We start from the raw sequence: 21,278 nt of genomic DNA, 5'->3' as shown, positions 1-21,278 counted from the left end.
TGCATTTTATCTTCGCTCTCTCTCTCTCTCTCTCTCTCTCTCTCTCTCTCTCTCTCTCTCTCTCTGTCTCTGTCTCTGTCTCTGTCTCTGTCTCTCTCTCTCTCTCTCTCTCTCGGTAACTGTGTGTATGTGTCTGTCTTGTTTTAATGTCCCTTTCCTCCTGCTCTTCCCCCATACCACTTCTTTCCCTCATGTTCCCTCATGTTCTACACTATTTCCTCCTCCCACCCAACCCCCTTGTTTTATTATTTTTTCTACCTTGAACTTGAATGAGAACATTCCAGCGTGAAGCAATCATTTTCCTTCTTAATGGCCCCTCCGCAGCAGCGCACGTGAAAATCATAATGCAGCTCTTGTGCCCCAGCCCCCCCTCCCCCCCCCCCCTGCTTCCTTCAAAAATGAATTGCTGGTCCCCCCCCCCCCCCCCCCCCCACCACTTTTATTTGTTGCAAGCTTCGAGATAATTCTCTTTATTTAGCTCACAGCGTGAGAGGGGGAAAGATCAGCCAGCCTTGCCTGAGCGTACAAAACTATTTTTTTGAGGGGCGCTAGCCCCTCCTATATACAGGTTTAACCCATTCTGACCTGAGATCAGATTCATACGAGGTTTCCACTGGACACACATTGGTCTGATTGACCCATTCTGACCTGAGATCAGATTCATACGAGGTTTCCACTGGACACACATTGGTCTGATTGACCCATTCTGACCTGAGATCAGATTCTAAAAAATGTCAGTCAGGTCTGCTATTTTCAAAAATAGCAGACCTACAAGCTCGTATCGCGCCACTCGGTGGCGCGCTATCAGCTTGTAGGTCTGCTATTTTTCAATAGCTAAAGCATAACATGATGCCAACACCAAAATGGGTGCCCGGTCAGAATGGGTTAACAGTAAAAACAGTAAAAACTCCATTGACATGGACAGAGTTTAATGTTTGTTTTGTCCATGTTTGTTTTGTCTGATAATTTCTTCATACAAGATGTGTATATATATATATATATATACATCGCCTCTCACTTCACACGGGTGTGATTTTTCTCCTAATTTATGTCCGGCCTTGAGGGTTTGTGTAAACACAAACATTGAATCCATTGACATTGTGTTTGTGTAAACACAAACATTGAATGCCATTGACATTGCATGGCGGTGGCCATTAATTATTGAGTGTTTGTTTTAAACGGAAACATTGAAGACAAAAGTGAGGACGCAAATTGTGATTGGCCAGAATGAGATGATGTATGGTGATAAGAGCGCCACCTCACTTCACACAGGTGAGATTTATTTTTAGATTAGGTTAGCCCATACACTAGAGTAATAATAATAATAATAATAATAAGCTTTATTTGTATAGCACCTTTCATACATAAATGCAGCTCAAAGTGCTTCACAGGGCAGGACACAAAAATATAATACAATAAAACACAAGTAGTTAAAATGATAGAACAATGGCAAAGAACAAAATTTAATATAAGAACATAAAATAAATAAAAACTAATAAAAACTCCACATGCAGCAAATCAGTCAGGACAGGGTAGGAACGTGCATAGTAAAACTCAACTAAAAGCAAGAGTGAAGAGGTGAGTCTTGAGTTGAGATGTAAAAATGTCTACAGAGGGTGCGTGTCTGAGCTCGAATGGAAGTTTATTCCAGGCTGTTGGGCCGTAGAAGCAAAAAGCTGCCTCACCATACCTTTTTGTGCACATTCTTTTAGGCACTTCAAGTAGGCCAGCATTGGAGGACCTGAGGGGGCGGTTAGGGACATATCTAGGTAGGCAGTCACGGAGGTACGGAGGTGCGAGACCATTGAGAGCTTTATAGACTGCAAGTAAAATAATTTTAAAATCAATCCTAAAAACAACCGGAAGCCAGTGCAGTGATGCCAAAACTGGAGTAATATGTTCTCTCATCTTAGTTCTAGTTAAAACGGGTAGTATGGGCTATAGTATGGGCTCTCTCTTCTCCCTGGGCTCCTGGCCCACCACAAGGGAACTTAAGGAATAACCTGCCGCAGTAACGCCATGTATTATTCACATAATTATCACGTAGCGGGCAACACGTTTGGATTATTTATGTTTGTCTGGGCTGGCTGGCTGCCTGGCTGGTTGATGTTGACGTGGTGTTCTCCGTACGTAATGTAATGTATAGCTGCGACTGAAGGGATTTCATGTGACTTGGTACAGTAGTTTCCCCCGGAGAGCTTTTGGGGACGGTGTCACATGACTTTTCTTCAACCCCACCGCAACAAACGGTCTCTAGAGGAAACACTGTTCTCAGTGACTGTGCTGGAATTTGACAGGGGGTCAGCGAATGGAGAGGGAGAGCCCAACCCCTGTGTGTGTGTGTGTGTGTGTGTGTGTGTGTGTGTGTGTGTGTGTGTGTGTGTGTGTGTGTGTGTGTGTGTGTGTGTGTGTGTGTGTGTGTGCGTGCGTGTGCGCGTGCATGCGCTCACGTGTGTATACCTGTGTATGGCGTTGGCAGGGGACACTGGCTGTATGTTGTTGGTTTTGTAGAGCCTTTCTAGATCTCTTGTTGGAGAGAGAGAGAGGGTAAAAAAGGTGACATGAAACACAGAGCTGAACGCTGTTTGTTGTGAGTTCTCCTCTAGGAGGTGTTAGTAACACTGTGTGCTTTTCTTCCTCCATTGTTTTGGTTCTGCTTCTTGTTTTTCAAAAGGGAACTACAGAAGGTTTTGCTTGTGTAACTTCGTCGATTAGCCTGTAGCTACGTGGCTAAGAAATAGCCCTTTGCTAAGCTCAGAGCAGCAGAGTCACCTCGTCTGGTCCTTTTTATAGCGGTCTCTTCCCATGTCACCGCACGGCCGTGCCTTATGAAACATGTGTATATGATGAGCACAGTGGAAAGAAAGTCTTTGGCTTTATTATTTATATTTTTTTAAAGAAAAGAACAAATCATGGCTCCCTGTGGAAAGCGATTTAGGGCCAGGCCAAGCTCAAAGTGTCTGTGAGGAAATGTGCGTGGAGGCTGAATGCAGCCAGTGGATGCCACATGGCAACTGTGTGTGTGTGTGTGTGTGTGTGTGTGTGAGTGTGAGTGTGAGTGTGAGTGTGAGTGTGAGTGTGAGTGTGAGTGTGAGTGTGAGTGTGAGTGTGAGTGTGAGTGTGAGTGTGAGTGTGCGTTCTCTAATAGGTTTCAGTTCAGGCCTCAGGGAAGAAAGTAAACTGTATGGCTTATTTATTTTCCTCTTATGTGAGAAAATCACAGTTTCAATCAACCACGCTACTGTATACGCTACTGTATACGCTACTGTACCACTGCACTGAGCTAGGTCGACTTCACCTAAACATGGACGTGTACACTTGAGCGTCGTTCAGCTGTGCGTGTGTGTGCGCACGTGTGTGTGTGTGCGTGTGTAGCAAGTAGACTACAAACATATATCATCTCCTTCAATTTAAACTGTAGAGTCCATCAAAATTGCCGTGATATGAATCATTCTCATCTTTATTTAGCGCTTAATTTGCAGTGGGGGTAGGGGGCCCCGCTGCAAAGTACAATTAAGAAACTAATTATAGAATGCACATATTCAAACTCATTTCTTCTTCTTCTCTCCCTCTCAGCCTCGGAAGAACGCTAATGGTCCCGGGAGCCAGGCTCCGGTGCTCAGCACGCCAATGAAGAGCAGCACGTCGTCCTCCTCCTCCTCCTCTTCCTCCTCCTCGTCCTCTTCGTCGTCCTCCTCCTACAGCTCGCTGTCTGAGAAGCGTTCGCCCCGGCGGCCGCCCCACGCGCAGCAGCAGCAGCAGATGGAGCCCATGCCAGAGGACAAGCAGGAGAAGGCCAACCGCATCATCTCGGAGGCCATCGCCAAGGCGCGGCAGCGCGGCGAGAAGAACATCCCGCGGGTCATGAGCCCCGAGAGCTTCCCCAGCTCCTCGTCCTCCCAGCACAAGACGCGCCGCGAGCGAGCGCACAGGGAGAATAGCGGCAAGGGCCGACCCAAGCTCAAGCTGAAGGCCTGCAAGAAGGCCCGCATCGTGGCTTCCTCCAAGCCCAAGCAGAAGGCCAAGATCGGGTATGTATCGTTGCTCTCAGAGCTCAGAGTTAGCCTGTGTGTGTGTGTGTGTGTGTGTGTGTGTGTGTGTGTGTGTGTGTGTGTGTGTGTGTGTGTGTGTGTGTGTGTGTGTGTGTGTGTGTGTGTGTGTGTGTGTGTGTGTGTGTGTGTGTGTGTGTGTGTGTGTGTGTGTGTGTGTGTGTGTGTGCGCTAGTTATCCTGTAAGCTGTTTTGACCTTTTGGTTTGGCACACGCTGAAATGCATTGTGGGCTATTTTTGGTGTGCGACACCTGTGCACAACTAAGTATGAATCAGCCATTGGTTGGATGTTTTCTTGCTGTTAATGCTGCTCCCTATTAAGCTATATGACCAGCAGAAATATTAAGCTATATGACCAGCAGAAATACTCCCTATTAAGCTATATGACCAGCAGAAATATTAAGCTATATGACCAGCAGAAATATTAAGCTATATGACCAGCAGAAATATTAAGCTATATGACCAGCAGAAATAGCCTGTACATTCTGTTAATGCTGCTCCCTATTAAGCTATATGACCAGCAGAAATAGAATAATAATGCTGCTCCCTATTAAGCTATAGGACCAGCAGAAATAGAATAATAATGCTGCTCCCTTTTAAGCTATAGGACCAGCAGAAATAGCCTGTACATTCTGTCCCTACATTTTCTGTGTCCTTTGCATTTTTAATTATAAAGCAGTAGTGGATTAGGTCAGAGCTCTGGCCTCCTGTTGTTGTTTGTTTCTCTTCTCGGATAGAAAATGACAGCAGTTATACTACTTATTGTTGCACCGACAACTGGCAGTTGCCAAGATGGCAGCTCAAAGTTCAATTTAATTTACAGCATGCTATAACAAACAATAAACCCAGGGGAGGAGCAAAACAAAGGCTGCATTTAGCTCGCCGCATGCATGCACAAGCTATTGGCTGATGCAGACTGGTAGCCTGCAGGGTTGAGGCATGTAACACTCACTGATGTATAGATAATCTGCTTCCCCATCCCCCTGGTTAGCGCTGTGCTGTACTGTACTGTACTGTACTGTACTGTACTGTACTGTACTGTACTGTACTGTGCTGTGCTGCAAACCACACCCAGTACCAGCTAATAAAATATCAGCTGATACAGACCTGAGGACTGAGAGGATGGGTGGGGGCAATGTTTGGATAATGTCAGCAAGCCTTGACGCAGCTGAGGCTATTCAACGAGCTCCGTCCGGGGAGAACTCGACAATGTTCGGCGGCAATGTCGCCTTGCTGGCGGTTTATTTTACTGATTAATGACTGTTATGAACCCAGTGGTATAGGGGAAGTAATTCTAGCACGTAATGGTTTTTGGCTTGAGTGTGTGTGTGTGTGTGTGTGTGTGTGTGTGTGTGTGTGTGTGTGTGTGTGTGTGTGTGTGTGTGTGTGTGTGTGTGTGTGTGTGTGTGTGTGTGTGTGTGTGTGTGTGTGTGTGTGTGTGTGTGTGTGTGTGTGTGTGTGTGTGTGTGCACGTGACGATGTGAAATCTACGGTGGTGGTGCTGGAGAGCTGTGAGGGCAGAGGTGACATGCGTCACACCAAATGACACCTCTATTGACGACATCATCATCTAGACAGCGTCACAATCCCTGCTATATAACCAATTAAACCCCATATTGCTTCTCTTTGAGCGGGACCACCCGCGTTGGTCTATTCTCGGTCCCTTCCTTCCCCCCCCCCTCCACATTAAAACTCTACGCCAAAGATAGCACATCTAGAGCCAGATCTACAGTATCTACATATAGCTTGTATACAGTAGCTGCTATTTTTGTATTTTTGCCCGGAAGGTTTGCTATTTAAATCAAATGTTTGCCTATCATGATGACATGCCCATAACAAGGATCGCTAGGGGGTTCATGTGGTTAACCCATTCTGACCTGAGATCAGATTCATACCAGGTTTCCACTGGACACACGCTGGTCTGATGAACCCATTCTGACCTGAGATCAGATTCATGCGAGGTTTCCACTGGACACACACTGGTCCTGATTAACCCATTCTGACCTGAGATCAGATTCTAAAAATGTCAGTCGTTCTTCGATTTTTCAAAAATAGCAGACCTACAAGCTCGTATCGCGCCACTCGGTGGCGCGATATGAGCTTGTAGATCTGCTATTTTTAAATAGCTAAAGCATAACATGATGCTAACACCAAAATGGGTTCCCGTTCAGAACGGGTTAAAGGACCACTTCACCACTTTTCAACCTACAGTATCATTGGTCCTCACTAATGTTCATGATCAAATACCACAATTCTTTTCTACTCTGTCTGTGTCTCATAAGAGGGCTGTGGGGCTGTTCAGAAACCTGTCGTCCACCAGTGACATCTCTGTCTGTGTCTCATAAGAGGGCTGTGGGGCTGTTCAGAAACCTGTCGTCCACCAGTGACATCAACGTTAGGTAGATTATTTTTGTATCCATTATGGACGGGAACCCCTGTTGGTGTTTTAAGCATTATGCTATACTTTAGCTATTGAAAAATAGCAGATCTACAAGCTCAGAGCGCGCCACCGCGAGTGCAGCGCTACGAGCTTGTAGATCTATATATTCTTTCAGAGTGAACTTTTTTTAACTCAAATCTTTGCTTCTGGGGGTACCTGGAACGACATATTTTCAGATGGAGGTCGTTGGCCAAGTAGGCCTACATAATTATATATTTTTGGGGTCCCTGACATGAAATATTGAGCACCACTGATAAAGAAAACTGTCCGCATTTAGAAGACATTTTTTTAATTTCAACGTCAGGCCTAAAATATATTTTTTCAAAAAATATTAAATGTTTTTTATTATCGTGAGAATGAAGGCTTCCATTTCCACATTGCAACTTTTCAGGAATAGAAAGCCTGCAGTTTCTATTAGCTTGGCTTTCCCATCGATGATGTCACTGGTAGACGGGTTTCTGAACTGCCCACAGCCCTCCTATGAGACACAGACTGAGTAGAAAAATGACACATGACAACTCTGGCAGTTTTCTTTAATCACTTTAGGAGCACCTGCTGTAGCCATTGCAGCACATAAACATGTGTGTCGAGTGCTGACTTCATCACTGCTGCCCCCTCCCCTAACAGGAAATGTTTCATTTGGTCTCTTATTAGTCCCACGGGGGGGAATTCAGTGTTCAGCTTCATCCAAATGGTTATGATGAGCACAGACGGACTGAGAAGAGCCGGTGACTTTTCATCCAAATGGTTATGATGAGCGCAGACGGACTGAGAAGAGCCGGTGACTTTTCATCCAAATGGTTATGATGAGCGCAGACCAACTGAGAAGAGCCGGTGACTTTTCATCCAAATGGTTATGATGAGCACAGACGGACTGAGAAGAGCCGGTGACTTTTCATCCAGATGGTTATGATGAGCGCAGACCAACTGAGAAGAGCCGGTGACTTTTCATCCAAATGGTTATGATGAGCACAGACGGACTGAGAAGAGCCGGTGACTTTTCATCCAGATGGTTATGATGAGCGCAGACCAACTGAGAAGAGCTGGTGACTTTTCCATTCATGACCACCTTGTTCAGAAACACAAATTGTCTTCTCTTTTCCGCCATTTGCCAAGATGCCAAACGTTGTCTAGTAATGACCAGAGTGTAGAGTAGGAGAGTATAGCGACACGCTTAGATCTCGCCGCAAAGCGGGTGCCTATGGGCTATAGTTCCAAACATTGCTCCTATGGCTGGAACTATCCCATTGAGATAGAATGAGCACTTCCGCATTCCATTGTTACGATGGGAGCCAACGCTAGTGTCGCCACTCTCTATATTACGTACTATATTACTCTGTAATGGCAGTTAGTAACGACAAAATACATCTTACATCCGGCATTTTACATTGCAATACACTACAGTATGTCTCTACTCCATTTCAGGTCTCATCTATAACATTTGATATAGAATTAGCTTCATTTGCTAGTATAATTAGGGCAGCTGGAAGGACTTAAATAATAGATTTTCTTGACATTGTTGCTCATATTATAATTAGCTCCTCGCACTAATTCTGGTCTGTTGGACCAAACTGATGTTTGATCAGCATTACACTGACTTATTGTAATCAATACAGAGATCAATTTCATTCCACGCTGCATTACACATTTTGCTAAGAAAATTAAAAATAAAATGTAGCCTTTTCTGCCTTTAGTGATGGTTGAAGTGCAGGTGGACAGGACAGGGGGAGGCAAAGGTCGTCATGAACAGGACTCGAACATGCAACACGCTGTCAGGCCAGAGCCTGGCATGTGCCCGGACCGCTAGGCCAGCGGGTGCCCCACATGTTGCTACGTTTTGTAGTCACCAGGATTGAGAGAGAGTCAGTGTTGTTTTTGTAGTCTTTAGATTGAGAGAGAGTCAGTGTTGTTTTTGTAGTCTTTAGATTGAGAGAGAGTCAGTGTTGTTTTTGTAGTCTTTAGATTGAGAGAGAGTCAGTGTTGTTTTTGTAGTCTTTAGATTGAGAGAGAGTCAGTGTTGTTTTTGTAGTCTTTAGATTGAGAGAGAGTCAGTGTTGTTTTTGTAGTCTTTAGATTGAGAGAGAGTCAGTGTTGTTTTTGTAGTCTTTAGATTGAGAGAGAGTCAGTGTTGTTTTTGTAGTCTTTAGATTGAGAGAGAGTCAGTGTTGTTTTTGTAGTCTTTAGATTGAGAGAGAGTCAGTGTTGTTTTTGTAGTCTTTAGATTGAGAGAGAGTCAGTGTTGTTTTTGTAGTCTTTAGATTGAGAGAGAGTCAGTGTTGTTTTTGTAGTCTTTAGATTGAGAGAGAGTCAGTGTTGTTTTTGTAGTCTTTAGATTGAGAGAGAGTCAGTGTTGTTTTTGTAGTCTTTAGATTGAGAGAGAGTCAGGGTTGTTTTTGTAGTCTTTAGATTGAGAGAGAGTCAGTGTTGTTTTTGTAGTCTTTAGATTGAGAGAGAGTCAGTGTTGTTTTTGTAGTCTTTAGATTGAGAGAGAGTCAGTGTTGTTTTTGTAGTCTTTAGATTGAGAGAGAGTCAGTGTTGTTTTTGTAGTCTTTAGATTGAGAGAGAGTCAGTGTTGTTTTTGTAGTCTTTAGATTGAGATAGAGTCAGTGTTGTTTTTGTAGTCTTTAGATTGAGAGAGAGTCAGGGTTGTTTTTGTAGTCTTTAGATTGAGAGAGAGTCAGGGTTGTTTTTGTAGTCTTTAGATTGAGAGAGAGTCAGGGTTGTTTTTGTAGTCTTTAGATTGAGAGAGAGTCAGTGTTGTTTTTGGCAGCAAATTAGTATTTTAGTTTTAGTCATAGTCTCTTGAACAGTTTTCATTTAAGTCACTTGGAATGTTTTAGAGTTAGTCTAGTTTTAGACGACTAATTATCATGAGATTTTAGTCGACTAAAACTTTACAGTTGATTTAGTCGACTACAATGTATCTTGGCGGGCCTTGATGCCGTCGTAATTTGCTTATACACTTACAATACACTTGCTGAAATTAGCCCACAACACGTCTCAGAGCGACGCGTTGCAACTAATTGTGACTTACAGTATACTGGATCTCTTGTCCACTAGTCCCTTCCTAACATTTTAGTCTAGTTTTTATTTGTCGACGAAATTGTCAGTATAGTAAATATACTAAGACTACATTTTAGTCTTAGTTTTAATCATCATAGCTTAGTTTTCATTTAGTTTCCATTTAGTTTTCGTCAGTGGAAAAAAGTAGTCGACGAACATCTTTCGTCTTAATAAACACTGGTGAGAGTAGTAGTGGGCTTTTTTTTTTTTTTTTTTTAAGATATTTTTTTTGCGGCTTACGCCTTTTATTGATTTTTTTGAAGGGACAGACAGTAGGCTGACAGGAAACGGGAGAGAGATGGGGGGATGACATGCAGTAAAGGCCGTGTCGGGTCCGGGAGTCGAACCCGCGGCACACTGCGACTGGATTACCAGTCCGGTGCCCAGACCGTTACGCTACGGCCTGGGCCTAGTAGTGGGCTTTTGACTGGGAGGTGGAATCCCAGGGCTGGTCAGGGGGAAACAGAGGAAACTGAACAACCTTCCCTTGCTTGACCAAAAACCTTTGAGATGATGTTGGGTAAGAACGTAAAGGGGCACGGTGGTAGTGCTGTCGCCTCACAGCTAGAAGGTCCTGGGTTCGATTCCCGCTCGGGGCGCTGTGGGTGCTGGCGGCGTGTTTCCTCCTCCGCGTCATCAGTGCCCATACCCAAAGGCGGGGTTGGCGAAAGGGCCTTTCTGTGTGGAGTTTGCATGTTCTCCCCGTAGGTACCCTCACAAAAACATGCCGTAATCCTGGTCTCTAAACTGCCTCCCCCTGGCCAGCCGGGGCGCCTGATGGAGGGGAAAGGAACTGGTTGGAATAACGTGTTCCTTCCACGCGCTACGTCCAACCAGGGAAACTCCCCCCTGTCAGGTGTAAAGGAGCTACTTGGACACTCAGGCATGAAGGAAGCATGAGTCCGTTGCTCTCCCCTTGTCCCCATATATGGGGACTAGGTTGGTCTCCCCTTGTCCCCATTATGGGGACTAGGTTGGTGGAGGGTGTGTAGAGCCCAGGATCACATTAGATGATTGACACAGGGGTGAAAAATGGGTTTCAAAATCATGGGATAAAATAAAAAAACCTAACCCTCCCAGTAGCTGCAGGGGAGCTGCTCAGTGGCTAACGTAGGGTAGAATAATGTGGTTGTATTGGGAAGTTCCCATGAGGGGAGATCGTGTCTGTCAATGGGAAGCTGGGTGAACAAAAATCACATAATGCCGAGAACAATCCAGGCCTGGATGAATTTCTGCTATACTAAATAGGCTATATCCTGTAATACAGATAGATGAGGAACCGGTTAATTGCATTACGAAAAGTCTTGTGTCACTATTTACATTCTGAGCTGTCTAAGCTAGTTTGTGTGGCTTCTACCAAACGTTGGCTCACATGAGGGAAGAGAGTGAAAGCAGGCTAAGCAGCAGCCAGTATAGCCTGGCCTATCTGGCCTACTATCGTTTCAATGGCCCTTTTCATAAGCCTCATTACGTCATGCATTCCAACCATTTTGAAACATCCAACTAACTCAGCCAATGGACTGCTGGAACGGCACAGAAAACTCTACTGTAAAGGCTTACCCCTTTTTTCTATTTAGTTTTCTTTTGTTTAGTTTGTTCTCCCCCGAGTTATTGTGATGTTATTATTTAAGCACGTTAACCCTTTCTGACCTGAGATCAGATTCATACGAGGTTTCCACTGGACACACACTGGTCTGATGAACCCATTCTGACCTGAGATCAGATTCATACGAGGTTTCCACTGGTCTGATTAAGACCTGTGTACAGTGTGTAGATCTAATGATAGCTGTTTCAATAACAATAGCCTATTTCACTTACGTGAAGGTTGTTGTTACACATAATTATACATGTACAAATAGCAAATAGTGATGCGGATCAGAATACTACAGCATCTGATCTTTAACCATAATATGACAGGACTATAAAAATATAATGCAAAACATAATATGTATTTATTTAAAGCCTAAATATATATATATATATATATATATATATATATATATATGTGTGTGTTTTCTTTGTGATACCGATTCTTTGAATGGCTTATTCTCTGCTTTGGGGTATCTGTTTAAACAAGTTTTAGATGGTCATATCTCCTTCAATTATCATTGAATGATACATCATATGAAAGCTTACATTCTGTACTTTAATAATCTGTAAAAATATGTAATCTGTAAAAATCGAGTTGAGGCATTTTTAGCTGGAGTTGGTCACATATGAACATAAAGTACACTACGTTAGTTCCACTGATCCAAGCCCGAACAATCAATCGATCAATTGATTGACTGACCATTATACTGTAAACATGCTCTGAAAAATGCACGTGCCACGTTAAGTGGTCAGATGGGTGGGCCGCAAACGCCTTCAGTCAGTGAACAGGTACTGTACGTACAGTAGAACAGTAAATGAGGTCAGTCGTCATCGCCTCACCTCAGAGCGCCACAGACGGGCAAACTCAGTCTCATTCTGCATAGTTGTGGCTTAATTTAGTACAGCAGCAAAGGTAATGTGCCTGTCTGACATTTCCTAAACTAGATGGAATCCCATCCAATCCACTTTATTTATATAGCACATTTTACAACTCAACGTTTCCAAAGTGCTACAATTTACAATTTACAATTTAGGCATTTAGCAGACGCTCTTAATCCAGAGCGATTTACATTTAAGCAAGAACAAAAGCATGGGAATACATCACATAAAAACATTTATCATGAAACATGCGTAAGCTAAGAAGGTAACAGTGGAATATCTATATAATGAAACTATACATACACTATACATAATAAACTATACATATTCACTACTATGCTATACATATGTACTATGGCGTGCTATGACTATATACAATACAATTATAGTGCCGTCTACATAACATGCTATAAGTCTGTGTCAAATGCTATCTAAGCCAACAGAAATGCTATCTAAGGGGTTAGGGTAAGTGCTACAGTAGTGCTACAGTAGTTTACAGGCAAACGGCTGCACAGAATGACATGGGACTTTCAGGAAAAGCAGCAGTCCTGTGGTTACCCGATTAAAAATGGGGGAAATTTGGTCAAGGTCAAAGGTCACAAGAGTGAACAATAATTGCCATATAACTCCAATGTAATTAAAACTAAGAACAAACTGTACTTTCGGTTGCCTGGAATGGATTAAACATTTTTGGGGCCATAGTAACCTGTCACATTTGTTCAGTTTTAGGTTAGTGAGATGTGTCTGTCAGCTTTTTGTGTCTGTGTTCCATTTAAGGTTGAAAACACAGACATTATTCTTGTTAAGACTGTTGTTCTTAACCCATTCTGAACGGGGACCCATTTTGGTGTTGGCATCATGTTATGCTTTAGCTATTGAAAAATAGCAGATCTACAAGCTCATATCGCGCCACCGAGTGTCGCGCTACGAGCTTGTAGATCTGCTATATTTTTTAATCGAAGAACGACTGACATTTTTAGAATCTGATCTCAGGTCAGAATGGGTTAATCAGACCAGTGTGTGTCCAGTGGAAACCTCGTATGAATCTGATGTCAGGTCAGAATGGGTTCATCATTACTCAACAGTTATTATATTTATTAATCTTTGTTTTGCTATCCATATGGTGAGAACGTAGAAAGGACCATGTGAAGTGATTACAAGTACGCCAAATGTCTCATTTACTGTAGAGTTAGGGGCTCAATGATAATATAATGACAACATCATTTATATATCTGCACACACATTAGCATGCAGTACAGGCATAATTTGTTATTTTTTTAGCACTTGATTTTTTTGTTGTTGCAATATACTCCCATGATGTGAACGTTGTGCCTCATGTTGGGAACAAAATCCTTTAATATCTCCATTCCTCCAACCCCTGATATACTGTGCTCTGCACCCGCACTCTGTACACACTGTTACTGTTCATAATGCCCCAACGGGTATGGAGACTAGTATTAACTAATATCGCTGGTGTCCCAAGGAAGGACCCCTGGGGGTTCCCGGACCCCATTTTGAGAACCAATGGCGTAGAATATTAGATGTGTTTTGCAGACAGGCCGTCTGGAGATGACCCGTGTCTGGCTTATTTTCACACACACGTCTTGATCAGTGGGCGATCGGTGACGGCTCGTGCGTTGTTGTTGCGTGCCACGGCGGGGAGCGCCGGAGGCCCCCACAGGTTCATGTTACTCATGGGGAGAGGAGAGAGACCTGTGTGGACGTTCTGAGAGAGGCTTTTACTCCATGAAATATTAATGCGTATCGCCGCCGCTGCAGAGGCGCTAACCTTCCACCACAGTCATTATTCCTCCTGGCGCTCGTGTGTGCGTGTGTGTGTGTGTGTGTGTGTGTGTGTGTGCGTGTGCGTGTGTGTGTGCGTGTGCGTGTGTGCGTGTGCGTTCTGCGTTCTGCCCCCTACTCAAGTTTAAGGTGTGAGAGAGACAGAGGGAGAGAGAGGATAAGGGGGGTGTATGTTTGCTGCTGTTCATATGACCAATACGTGTGCAGAGAGTGGGCTAATATTATCATCATCAAGGCTGTCTGGGATCCACACAGGGTGGGCCGTGTCATGCACTGTTCATAGTATGCCATGGTGGAAAATAGACACCAAACTATTTTGAGTCTTAATAATGCTGTGGCTTCCAAGCCAAGTCTATATGGCATCAGTATATATGTGATGTCATTCAGCTCCGTATTTGGACATGTTTCAGCCCAATCCAGTTGGACTTCTTTTGACTTGCAGTGTAACATTTATACGTGGGGGACTTTTCGGCAGCATTAACCACTTTATCCAGTTGGCTGTTCAAAAATCACACCCGTGTGAAGTGAGGGCGGGCGCTCTTGTCGTCACACATCATCACATGTCTGACAAATCACAATGTGCGTCCTCACTTTTGTCATCAATGTTTGTGTTTACACAATGTTTGTGTTTACACTTTACACAAACACTTAAAACTATAGTCATGGGAAACGGTAGCAAAACGATGTTTGTGTTTTCACAAACCCTCAAAGCTGGACATTGGAGGGGCTAGCACCCCTCAAAAATAGCAGATCTGGCCCGGACGGCTGGAGTAGTGGTCCGGGTTCAAGGAATACCAACACAAACCACCACAATGCCCCAACACAGTATACAGTATTTACAGTACCTCTGTGCTATATATGGTTATAGCACAGAAGTATAAATACTGTATACTGTATCCAAAATGGGGAAGAACACAAACACAGAACTGTAGTATAGGAGCCTTCCCAGTTCCCGCTATCTACTAGAGTTAATTTAACTCTGTACAGTTTGGGGGGACACTATCTACTAGAGTTAATTTAACTCTGTACAGTTTGGGGGGACACTATCTACTAGAGTTAATTTAACTCGGTACAGTTTGGGGGGACACTGAAACACTGAATGTGTTGCTAGCTATGTTAACACTGGCAGATTAAAAAAATGAAAAATAAACCTGCACAAAGATACACAGCATATCTGTCGCTTTCGAGCTGTATATCTGAAGTTGAAGCCAGCTCAACTAATTTGTAGCATTGTATCAGCTACAGATTCAAATTCTTCATGTCGCTGGCTTCCATTTCAAATGAAATGGTAGACTGTATCCTCGTAGAGTTCCATTTAAAATGAAATGGTAGACTGTATCCTCGTAGAGTTCATTCATTTAAAATGAAATGGTAGACTGTATCCTCGTAGAGTTCATTCATTTAAAATGAAATGGTAGACTGTATCCTCGTAGAGCTTCCATTTAAAATGAAATGGTAGACTGTATCCTCGTAGAGCTTCCATTTAAAATGAAATGGTAGACTGTATCCTCGTAGAGTTCCATTTAAAATGAAATGGTAGACTGTATCCTCGTAGAGTTCCATTTAAAATGAAATGGTAGACTGTATCCTCGTAGAGCTTCCATTTAAAATGAAATGGTAGACTGTATCCTCGTAGAGCTTCCATTTAAAATGAAATGGTAGACTGTATCCTCGTAGAGCTTCCATTTAAAATGAAATGGTAGACTGTATCCTCGTAGAGCTTCCATTTAAAATGAAATGGTAGACTGTATCCTCGTAGAGTTCCATTTAAAATGAAATGGTAGACTGTATCCTCGTAGAGCTTCCATTTAAAATGAAATGGTAGACTGTATCCTCGTAGAGCTTCCATTTAAAATGAAATGGTAGACTGTATCCTCGTAGAGCTTCCATTTAAAATGAAATGGTAGACTGTATCCTCGTAGAGCTTCCATTTAAAATGAAATGGTAGACTGTATCCTCGTAGAGTTCCATTTAAAATGAAATGGTAGACTGTATCCTCGTAGAGTTCCATTTAAAATGAAATGGTAGACTGTATCCTCGTAGAGTTCCATTTCAAATGAAATGGTAGACTGTATCCTCGTAGAGTTCCATTTCAAATGAAATGGTAGACTGTATCCTCGTAGAGTTCCATTTCAAATGAAATGGTAGACTGTATCCTCGTAGAGTTCTCATGGCTCATTTCTTTCCCTCGGTGGCAGGATGGTCTTAGTGATGTTTTGTTTTTATCGTTGATCATCTGTAATCTGTTGAGCTCCACTAAGGAAGTCAGATGATGTATAAATACTGTATGATTAAATGATATTTCATTCAGCAATTTGTGCTTGATTTGACGATGCAAAGTAAAACGGAAAAAACATTTTCTTTGTGTTTTTGAGATGCCACCTCAGTGTGCCTGGCAAAGTCGTTCAGCACTTGTACAGTACAGTGCTGCACAGTAAAATGCTCAGTGCTCGTCGTCATGTAACCCTGTGAGCCTCACTGTTCACATATCACTGTCTGTGAGTGTAATAATAGACCCAAAAGAGTTAACTGAACAGAACACAGAGGATTTCTACTGTGACTGTGAGGCTCGATCACACACAGCTCTCTGCACAAAGCAATATGCTTTTATAGCCAGCCTACCTGCTGAAATATAACCCAACGTAATCAGCAGATAAAAGCATTGTGCTTCCTCCCTCTACTCCCCTCCCTTCTCTCTCTCTCTCTCTCTCTCTCTCTCTCTCTCTCCATTCTCCTTTCCTTCCCTCCACCGTTCTCTTCTTCCCTTCCTTCCTTCCTCCCTCCCCCCCGTCTGCTCCCTTCCTTCTTCCCTCTCCGCATTTTTTTCCCTTCTCATTTTCATGCCATCTTAAACCATGAATTTCGGTCCTTCCCACAATGCTCGGGGGCTGTGCGAGCCAGTGTTTCCTGGGTGCCGGCGTGCTTTTGAATGTGCTGATCCTACAAAGCAGCCCCGCAGTACAGTGAGTCAGTAAGGGAGAAGGGGGAAAAAAATGTAACAAAATGGTGCTCGTGAGATCAATTACATGAGGGGAAATGGGGGTTTAGGTCTAGCCTATATGCCGTGGTGGCGTATAGACTTTAATATCTCCATGCTAGCCAGCTGTTCTCCTATTTCATCTGTTTAGTTTGAGTTTTTTCCCCTCGTTCTCATTACGAAAAAGCTAAAGCTGCTTTTAAATTGGCTTTTTTCCCCCCCGTTCTCCACAGCTAATCCTTTGGCTTGTGTGTATGCACTCACACAAGTTTGCTTGCGTGTGTGATCTATGCAATAATGGCTGTGAGCCTAAATTATGCCAAGACATTGGCCTGCCCTGCGTGTGTGTGTGTGGGTGTGTGTGTGTGTGGGTGTGTGTGTGTGGGGGGGGGGGGTGTGTGCGCGCTTATTCCCCCTCTTAAAATAACCACATGCAGAGCATAGCAGAAACCCCCAGTGTGGGTCTGTGTGCTGTGCTGCTGTTTGTCTTGAGCAGGGAGCTTGCTGTCACTGGTGTGTTGACAGACATTACAGCCCTTCATTCATAAAGGCAGGGGATTTCCTCACAAGAACTAGCACCACTTTCAATATAAGCACGATCAGGATGTGAGATACACGCACGCACGCTCATGTACACACAGACACACACACACACACACACACACACACACACCCACACATACACACTTGACGGCATCATTGTTACAATAAGCCCTACAGGATGCGAGACGCACGGAAACAAACGCACACGACCACACCAAAGATAACATACGGACAGACACAGAGGCACACAGGCACGTACAGGTGACACACTTAACCCATTCTGACCTGAGATCAGATTCATACACACAGGCACGTACAGGTGACACACTTAACAGCACTTTGAGGAAGACGACTCGAGTCCCTGTTGTCCCTGTTGTCCCTGTGCAGTCCCTGTTGTCCCTGTGCAGTCCCTGTTGTCCCTGTTGTCCCTGTGCAGTCCCTGTTGTCCCTGTGCAGTCCCTGTTGTCCCTGTTGTCCCTGTTGAGTCCCGTGCAGTCCCTGTTGTCCCTGTTTAGTCCCGTGCAGTCCCTGTTGTCCCTGTTGTCCCTGTTGTCCCTGTTGTCCCTGTTGAGTCCCGTGCAGTCCCTGTTGTCCCTGTGCAGTCCCTGTTGTCCCTGTTGTCCCTGTTGAGTCCCATGCAGTCCCTGTTGTCCCTGTTGTCCCTGTGCAGTCCCTGTTGTCCCTGTTGTCCCTGTTGTCCCTGTGCAGTCCCTGTTGTCCCTGTTGTCCCTGTGCAGTCCCTGTTGTCCCTGTTGTCCCTGTTGTCCCTGTTGAGTCCCGTGCAGTCCCTGTTGTCCCTGTGCAGTCCCTGTTGTCCCTGTGCAGTCCCTGTTGTCCCTGTTGTCCCTGTTGAGTCCCGTGCAGTCCCTGTTGTCCCTGTTGTCCCTGTTGAGTCCTGTTGTCCCTGTTGTCCCTGTTGTCCCTGTTGAGTCCCATGCAGTCCCTGTTGTCCCTGTGCAGTCCCTGTTGTCCCTGTTGTCCCTGTTGTCCCTGTGCAGTCCCTGTTGTCCCTGTTGTCCCTGTTGTCCCTGTGCAGTCCCTGTTGTCCCTGTTGTCCCTGTTGAGTCCCGTGCAGTCCCTGTTGTCCCTGTTGTCCCTGTTGAGTCCTGTTGTCCCTGTTGTCCCTGTTGAGTCCCGTGCAGTCCCTGTTGTCCCTGTGCAGTCCCTGTTGTCCCTGTTGTCCCTGTTGAGTCCCGTGCAGTCCCTGTTGTCCCTGTTGTCCCTGTGCAGTCCCTGTTGTCCCTGTGCAGTCCATGTTGTCCCTGTTGTCCCTGTTGTCCCTGTGCAGTCCCTGTTGTCCCTGTTGTCCCTGTGCAGTCCCTGTTGTCCCTGTTGTCCCTGTGCAGTCCCTGTTGTCCCTGTTGTCCCTGTTGTCCCTGTGCAGTCCCTGTTGTCCCTGTTGTCCCTGTTGTCCCTGTGCAGTCCCTGTTGTCCCTGTTGTCCATGTTGTCCCTGTGCAGTCCCTGTTGTCCCTGTTGTCCCTGTTGTCCCTGTTGAGTCCCGTGCAGTCCCTGTTGTCCCTGTTGTCCCTGTTGAGTCCCTGTTGTCCCTGTTGTCCCTGTTGTCCCTGTTGTCCCTGTTGAGTCCCGTGCAGTCCCTGTTGTCCCTGTTGTCCCTGTTGAGTCCCTGTTGTCCCTGTTGAGTCCTGTTGTCCCTGTTGTCCCTGTTGTCCCTGTTGTCCCTGTTGAGTCCCATGCAGTCCCTGTTGTCCCTGTTTAGTCCCGTGCAGTCCCTGTTGTCCCTGTTGTCCCTGTTGAGTCCCGTGCAGTCCCTGTTGTCCCTGTTGTCCCTGTTGTCCCTGTTGAGTCCCGTGCAGTCCCTGTTGTCCCTGTTGTCCCTGTTGTCCCTGTTGTCCCTGTTGTCCCTGTTGTCCCTGTTGAGTCCCGTGCAGTCCCTGTTGTCCCTGTTGTCCCTGTTGTCCCTGTTGTCCCTGTTGTCCCTGTGCAGTCCCTGTTGTCCCTGTGCAGTCCCTGTTGTCCCTGTTGTCCCTGTTGTCCCTGTTGTCCCTGTGCAGTCCCTGTTGTCCCTGTTGAGTCCCGTGCAGTCCCTGTTGTCCCTGTGCAGTCCCTGTTGTCCCTGTTGTCCCTGTTGTCCCTGTTGAGTCCCGTGCAGTCCCTGTTGTCCCTGTTGTCCCTGTTGTCCCTGTTGAGTCCCGTGCAGTCCCTGTTGTCCCTGTGCAGTCCCTGTTGTCCCTGTTGTCCCTGTTGTCCCTGTTGAGTCCCGTGCAGTCCCTGTTGTCCCTGTGCAGTCCCTGTTGTCCCTGTTGTCCCTGTTGTCCCTGTTGAGTCCCGTGCAGTCCCTGTTGTCCCTGTGCAGTCCCTGTTGTCCCTGTGCAGTCCCTGTTGTCCCTGTGCAGTCCCTGTTGTCCCTGTTGTCCCTGTGCAGTCCCTGTTGTCCCTGTTGTCCCTGTTGTCCCTGTTGTCCCTGTGCAGTCCCTGTTGTCCCTGTTGTCCCTGTGCAGTCCCTGTTGTCCCTGTTGTCCCTGTGCAGTCCCTGTTGTCCCTGTTGTCCCTGTTGTCCCTGTGCAGTCCCTGTTGTCCCTGTTGTCCATGTTGTCCCTGTGCAGTCCCTGTTGTCCCTGTTGTCCCTTTTGAGTCCCGTGCAGTCCTTGTTGTCCCTGTTGTCCCTGTTGAGTCCCTGTTGTCCCTGTTGTCCCTGTTGTCCCTGTTGTCCCTGTTGAGTCCAGTGCAGTCCCTGTTGTCCCTGTTGAGTCCCTGTTGTCCCTGTTGAGTCCTGTTGTCCCTGTTGTCCCTGTGCAGTCCCTGTTGTCCCTGTGCAGTCCCTGTTGTCCCTGTTGTCGAGCACATTTCAGAGATGGCTGAGTGCACCAACCAACCATTGTCCTCTTGGCCCACAGAGCACCATCACATCCCATAGGCCATTAGAACACAGAGCACCATCACATCCCATAGGCCATTAGAACACAGAGCACCATCACATCCCATAGGCCATTAGAACACAGAGCACCATCACATCCCATAGGCCATTAGAACACAAGCACCATCACATCCCATAGGCCATTAGAACACAGAGCACCATCACATCCCATAGGCCATTAGAACACAGAGCACCATCACATCCCATAGGCCATTAGAACACAGAGCACCATCACATCCCATAGGCCATTAGAACACAAGCACCATCACATCCCATAGGCCATTAGAACACAGAGCACCATCACATCCCATAGGCCATTAGAACACAGAGCACCATCACATCCCATAGGCCATTAGAACACAGAGCACCATCACATCCCATAGGCCATTAGAACACAAGCACCATCACATCCCATAGGCCATTAGAACACAGAGCACCATCACATCCCATAGGCCATTAGAACACAGAGCACCATCACATCCCATAGGCCATTAGAACACAGAGCACCATCACATCCCATAGGCCATTAGAACACAGAGCACCATCACATCCCATAGGCCATTAGAACACAGAGCACCATCACATCCCATAGGCCATTAGAACACAGAGCACCATCACATCCCATAGGCCATTAGAACACAGAGCACCATCACATCCCATAGGCCATTAGAACACAGAGCACCATCACATCCCATAGGCCATTAGAACACAGAGCACCATCACATCCCATAGGCCATTAGAACACAGAGCACCATCACATCCCATAGGCCATTAGAACACAGAGCACCATCACATCCCATAGGCCATTAGAACACAGAGCACCATCACATCCCATAGGCCATTAGAACACAAGGCCACACTCATGCACTGACAGTAGGCGCTGGGCCAACTAGGGCAGGGCAGTGCTGGAGGGGCGGTGAGGCTGTTTGGCTCCATCAGAGTACAGGAGCCCAGAGAGTGGTTGGATCTGTTGCTCTCTAGTCTCTGTCTCTCGGTAGGAACTGACTATCAGCTCATCATTACTTAAGGTCACATAGGTGACACAAACATCTTCTG

At 45.5% G+C, this 21,278-nt stretch overlaps 1 protein-coding gene across 7 annotated transcripts in view; it reads left to right on the top strand.

Moving 5' to 3' along the window:
* The window catches only part of chd9 (chromodomain helicase DNA binding protein 9), a 213,241-nt gene that overhangs the window by 58,841 nt on the left and 133,122 nt on the right, over nucleotides 1-21,278 (top strand). For all 7 annotated transcript variants that reach the window (XM_083759950.1, XM_083759949.1, XM_083759952.1 and 4 more), the window contains one exon: nucleotides 3,577-4,031. In XM_083759950.1, the coding sequence (XP_083616076.1) occupies nucleotides 3,577-4,031 (455 nt within the window). The remainder of the gene's footprint in view (nucleotides 1-3,576; nucleotides 4,032-21,278) is intronic.

This window comes from Protomyctophum parallelum (genome assembly GCF_964188405.1).
Source record: "Protomyctophum parallelum genome assembly, chromosome: 2".
NCBI lineage: Eukaryota > Metazoa > Chordata > Actinopteri > Myctophiformes > Myctophidae > Protomyctophum > Protomyctophum parallelum.
Note: the sequence above shows the minus strand (reverse complement) of the source record. Positions and strands in the feature narration are given on the sequence as shown.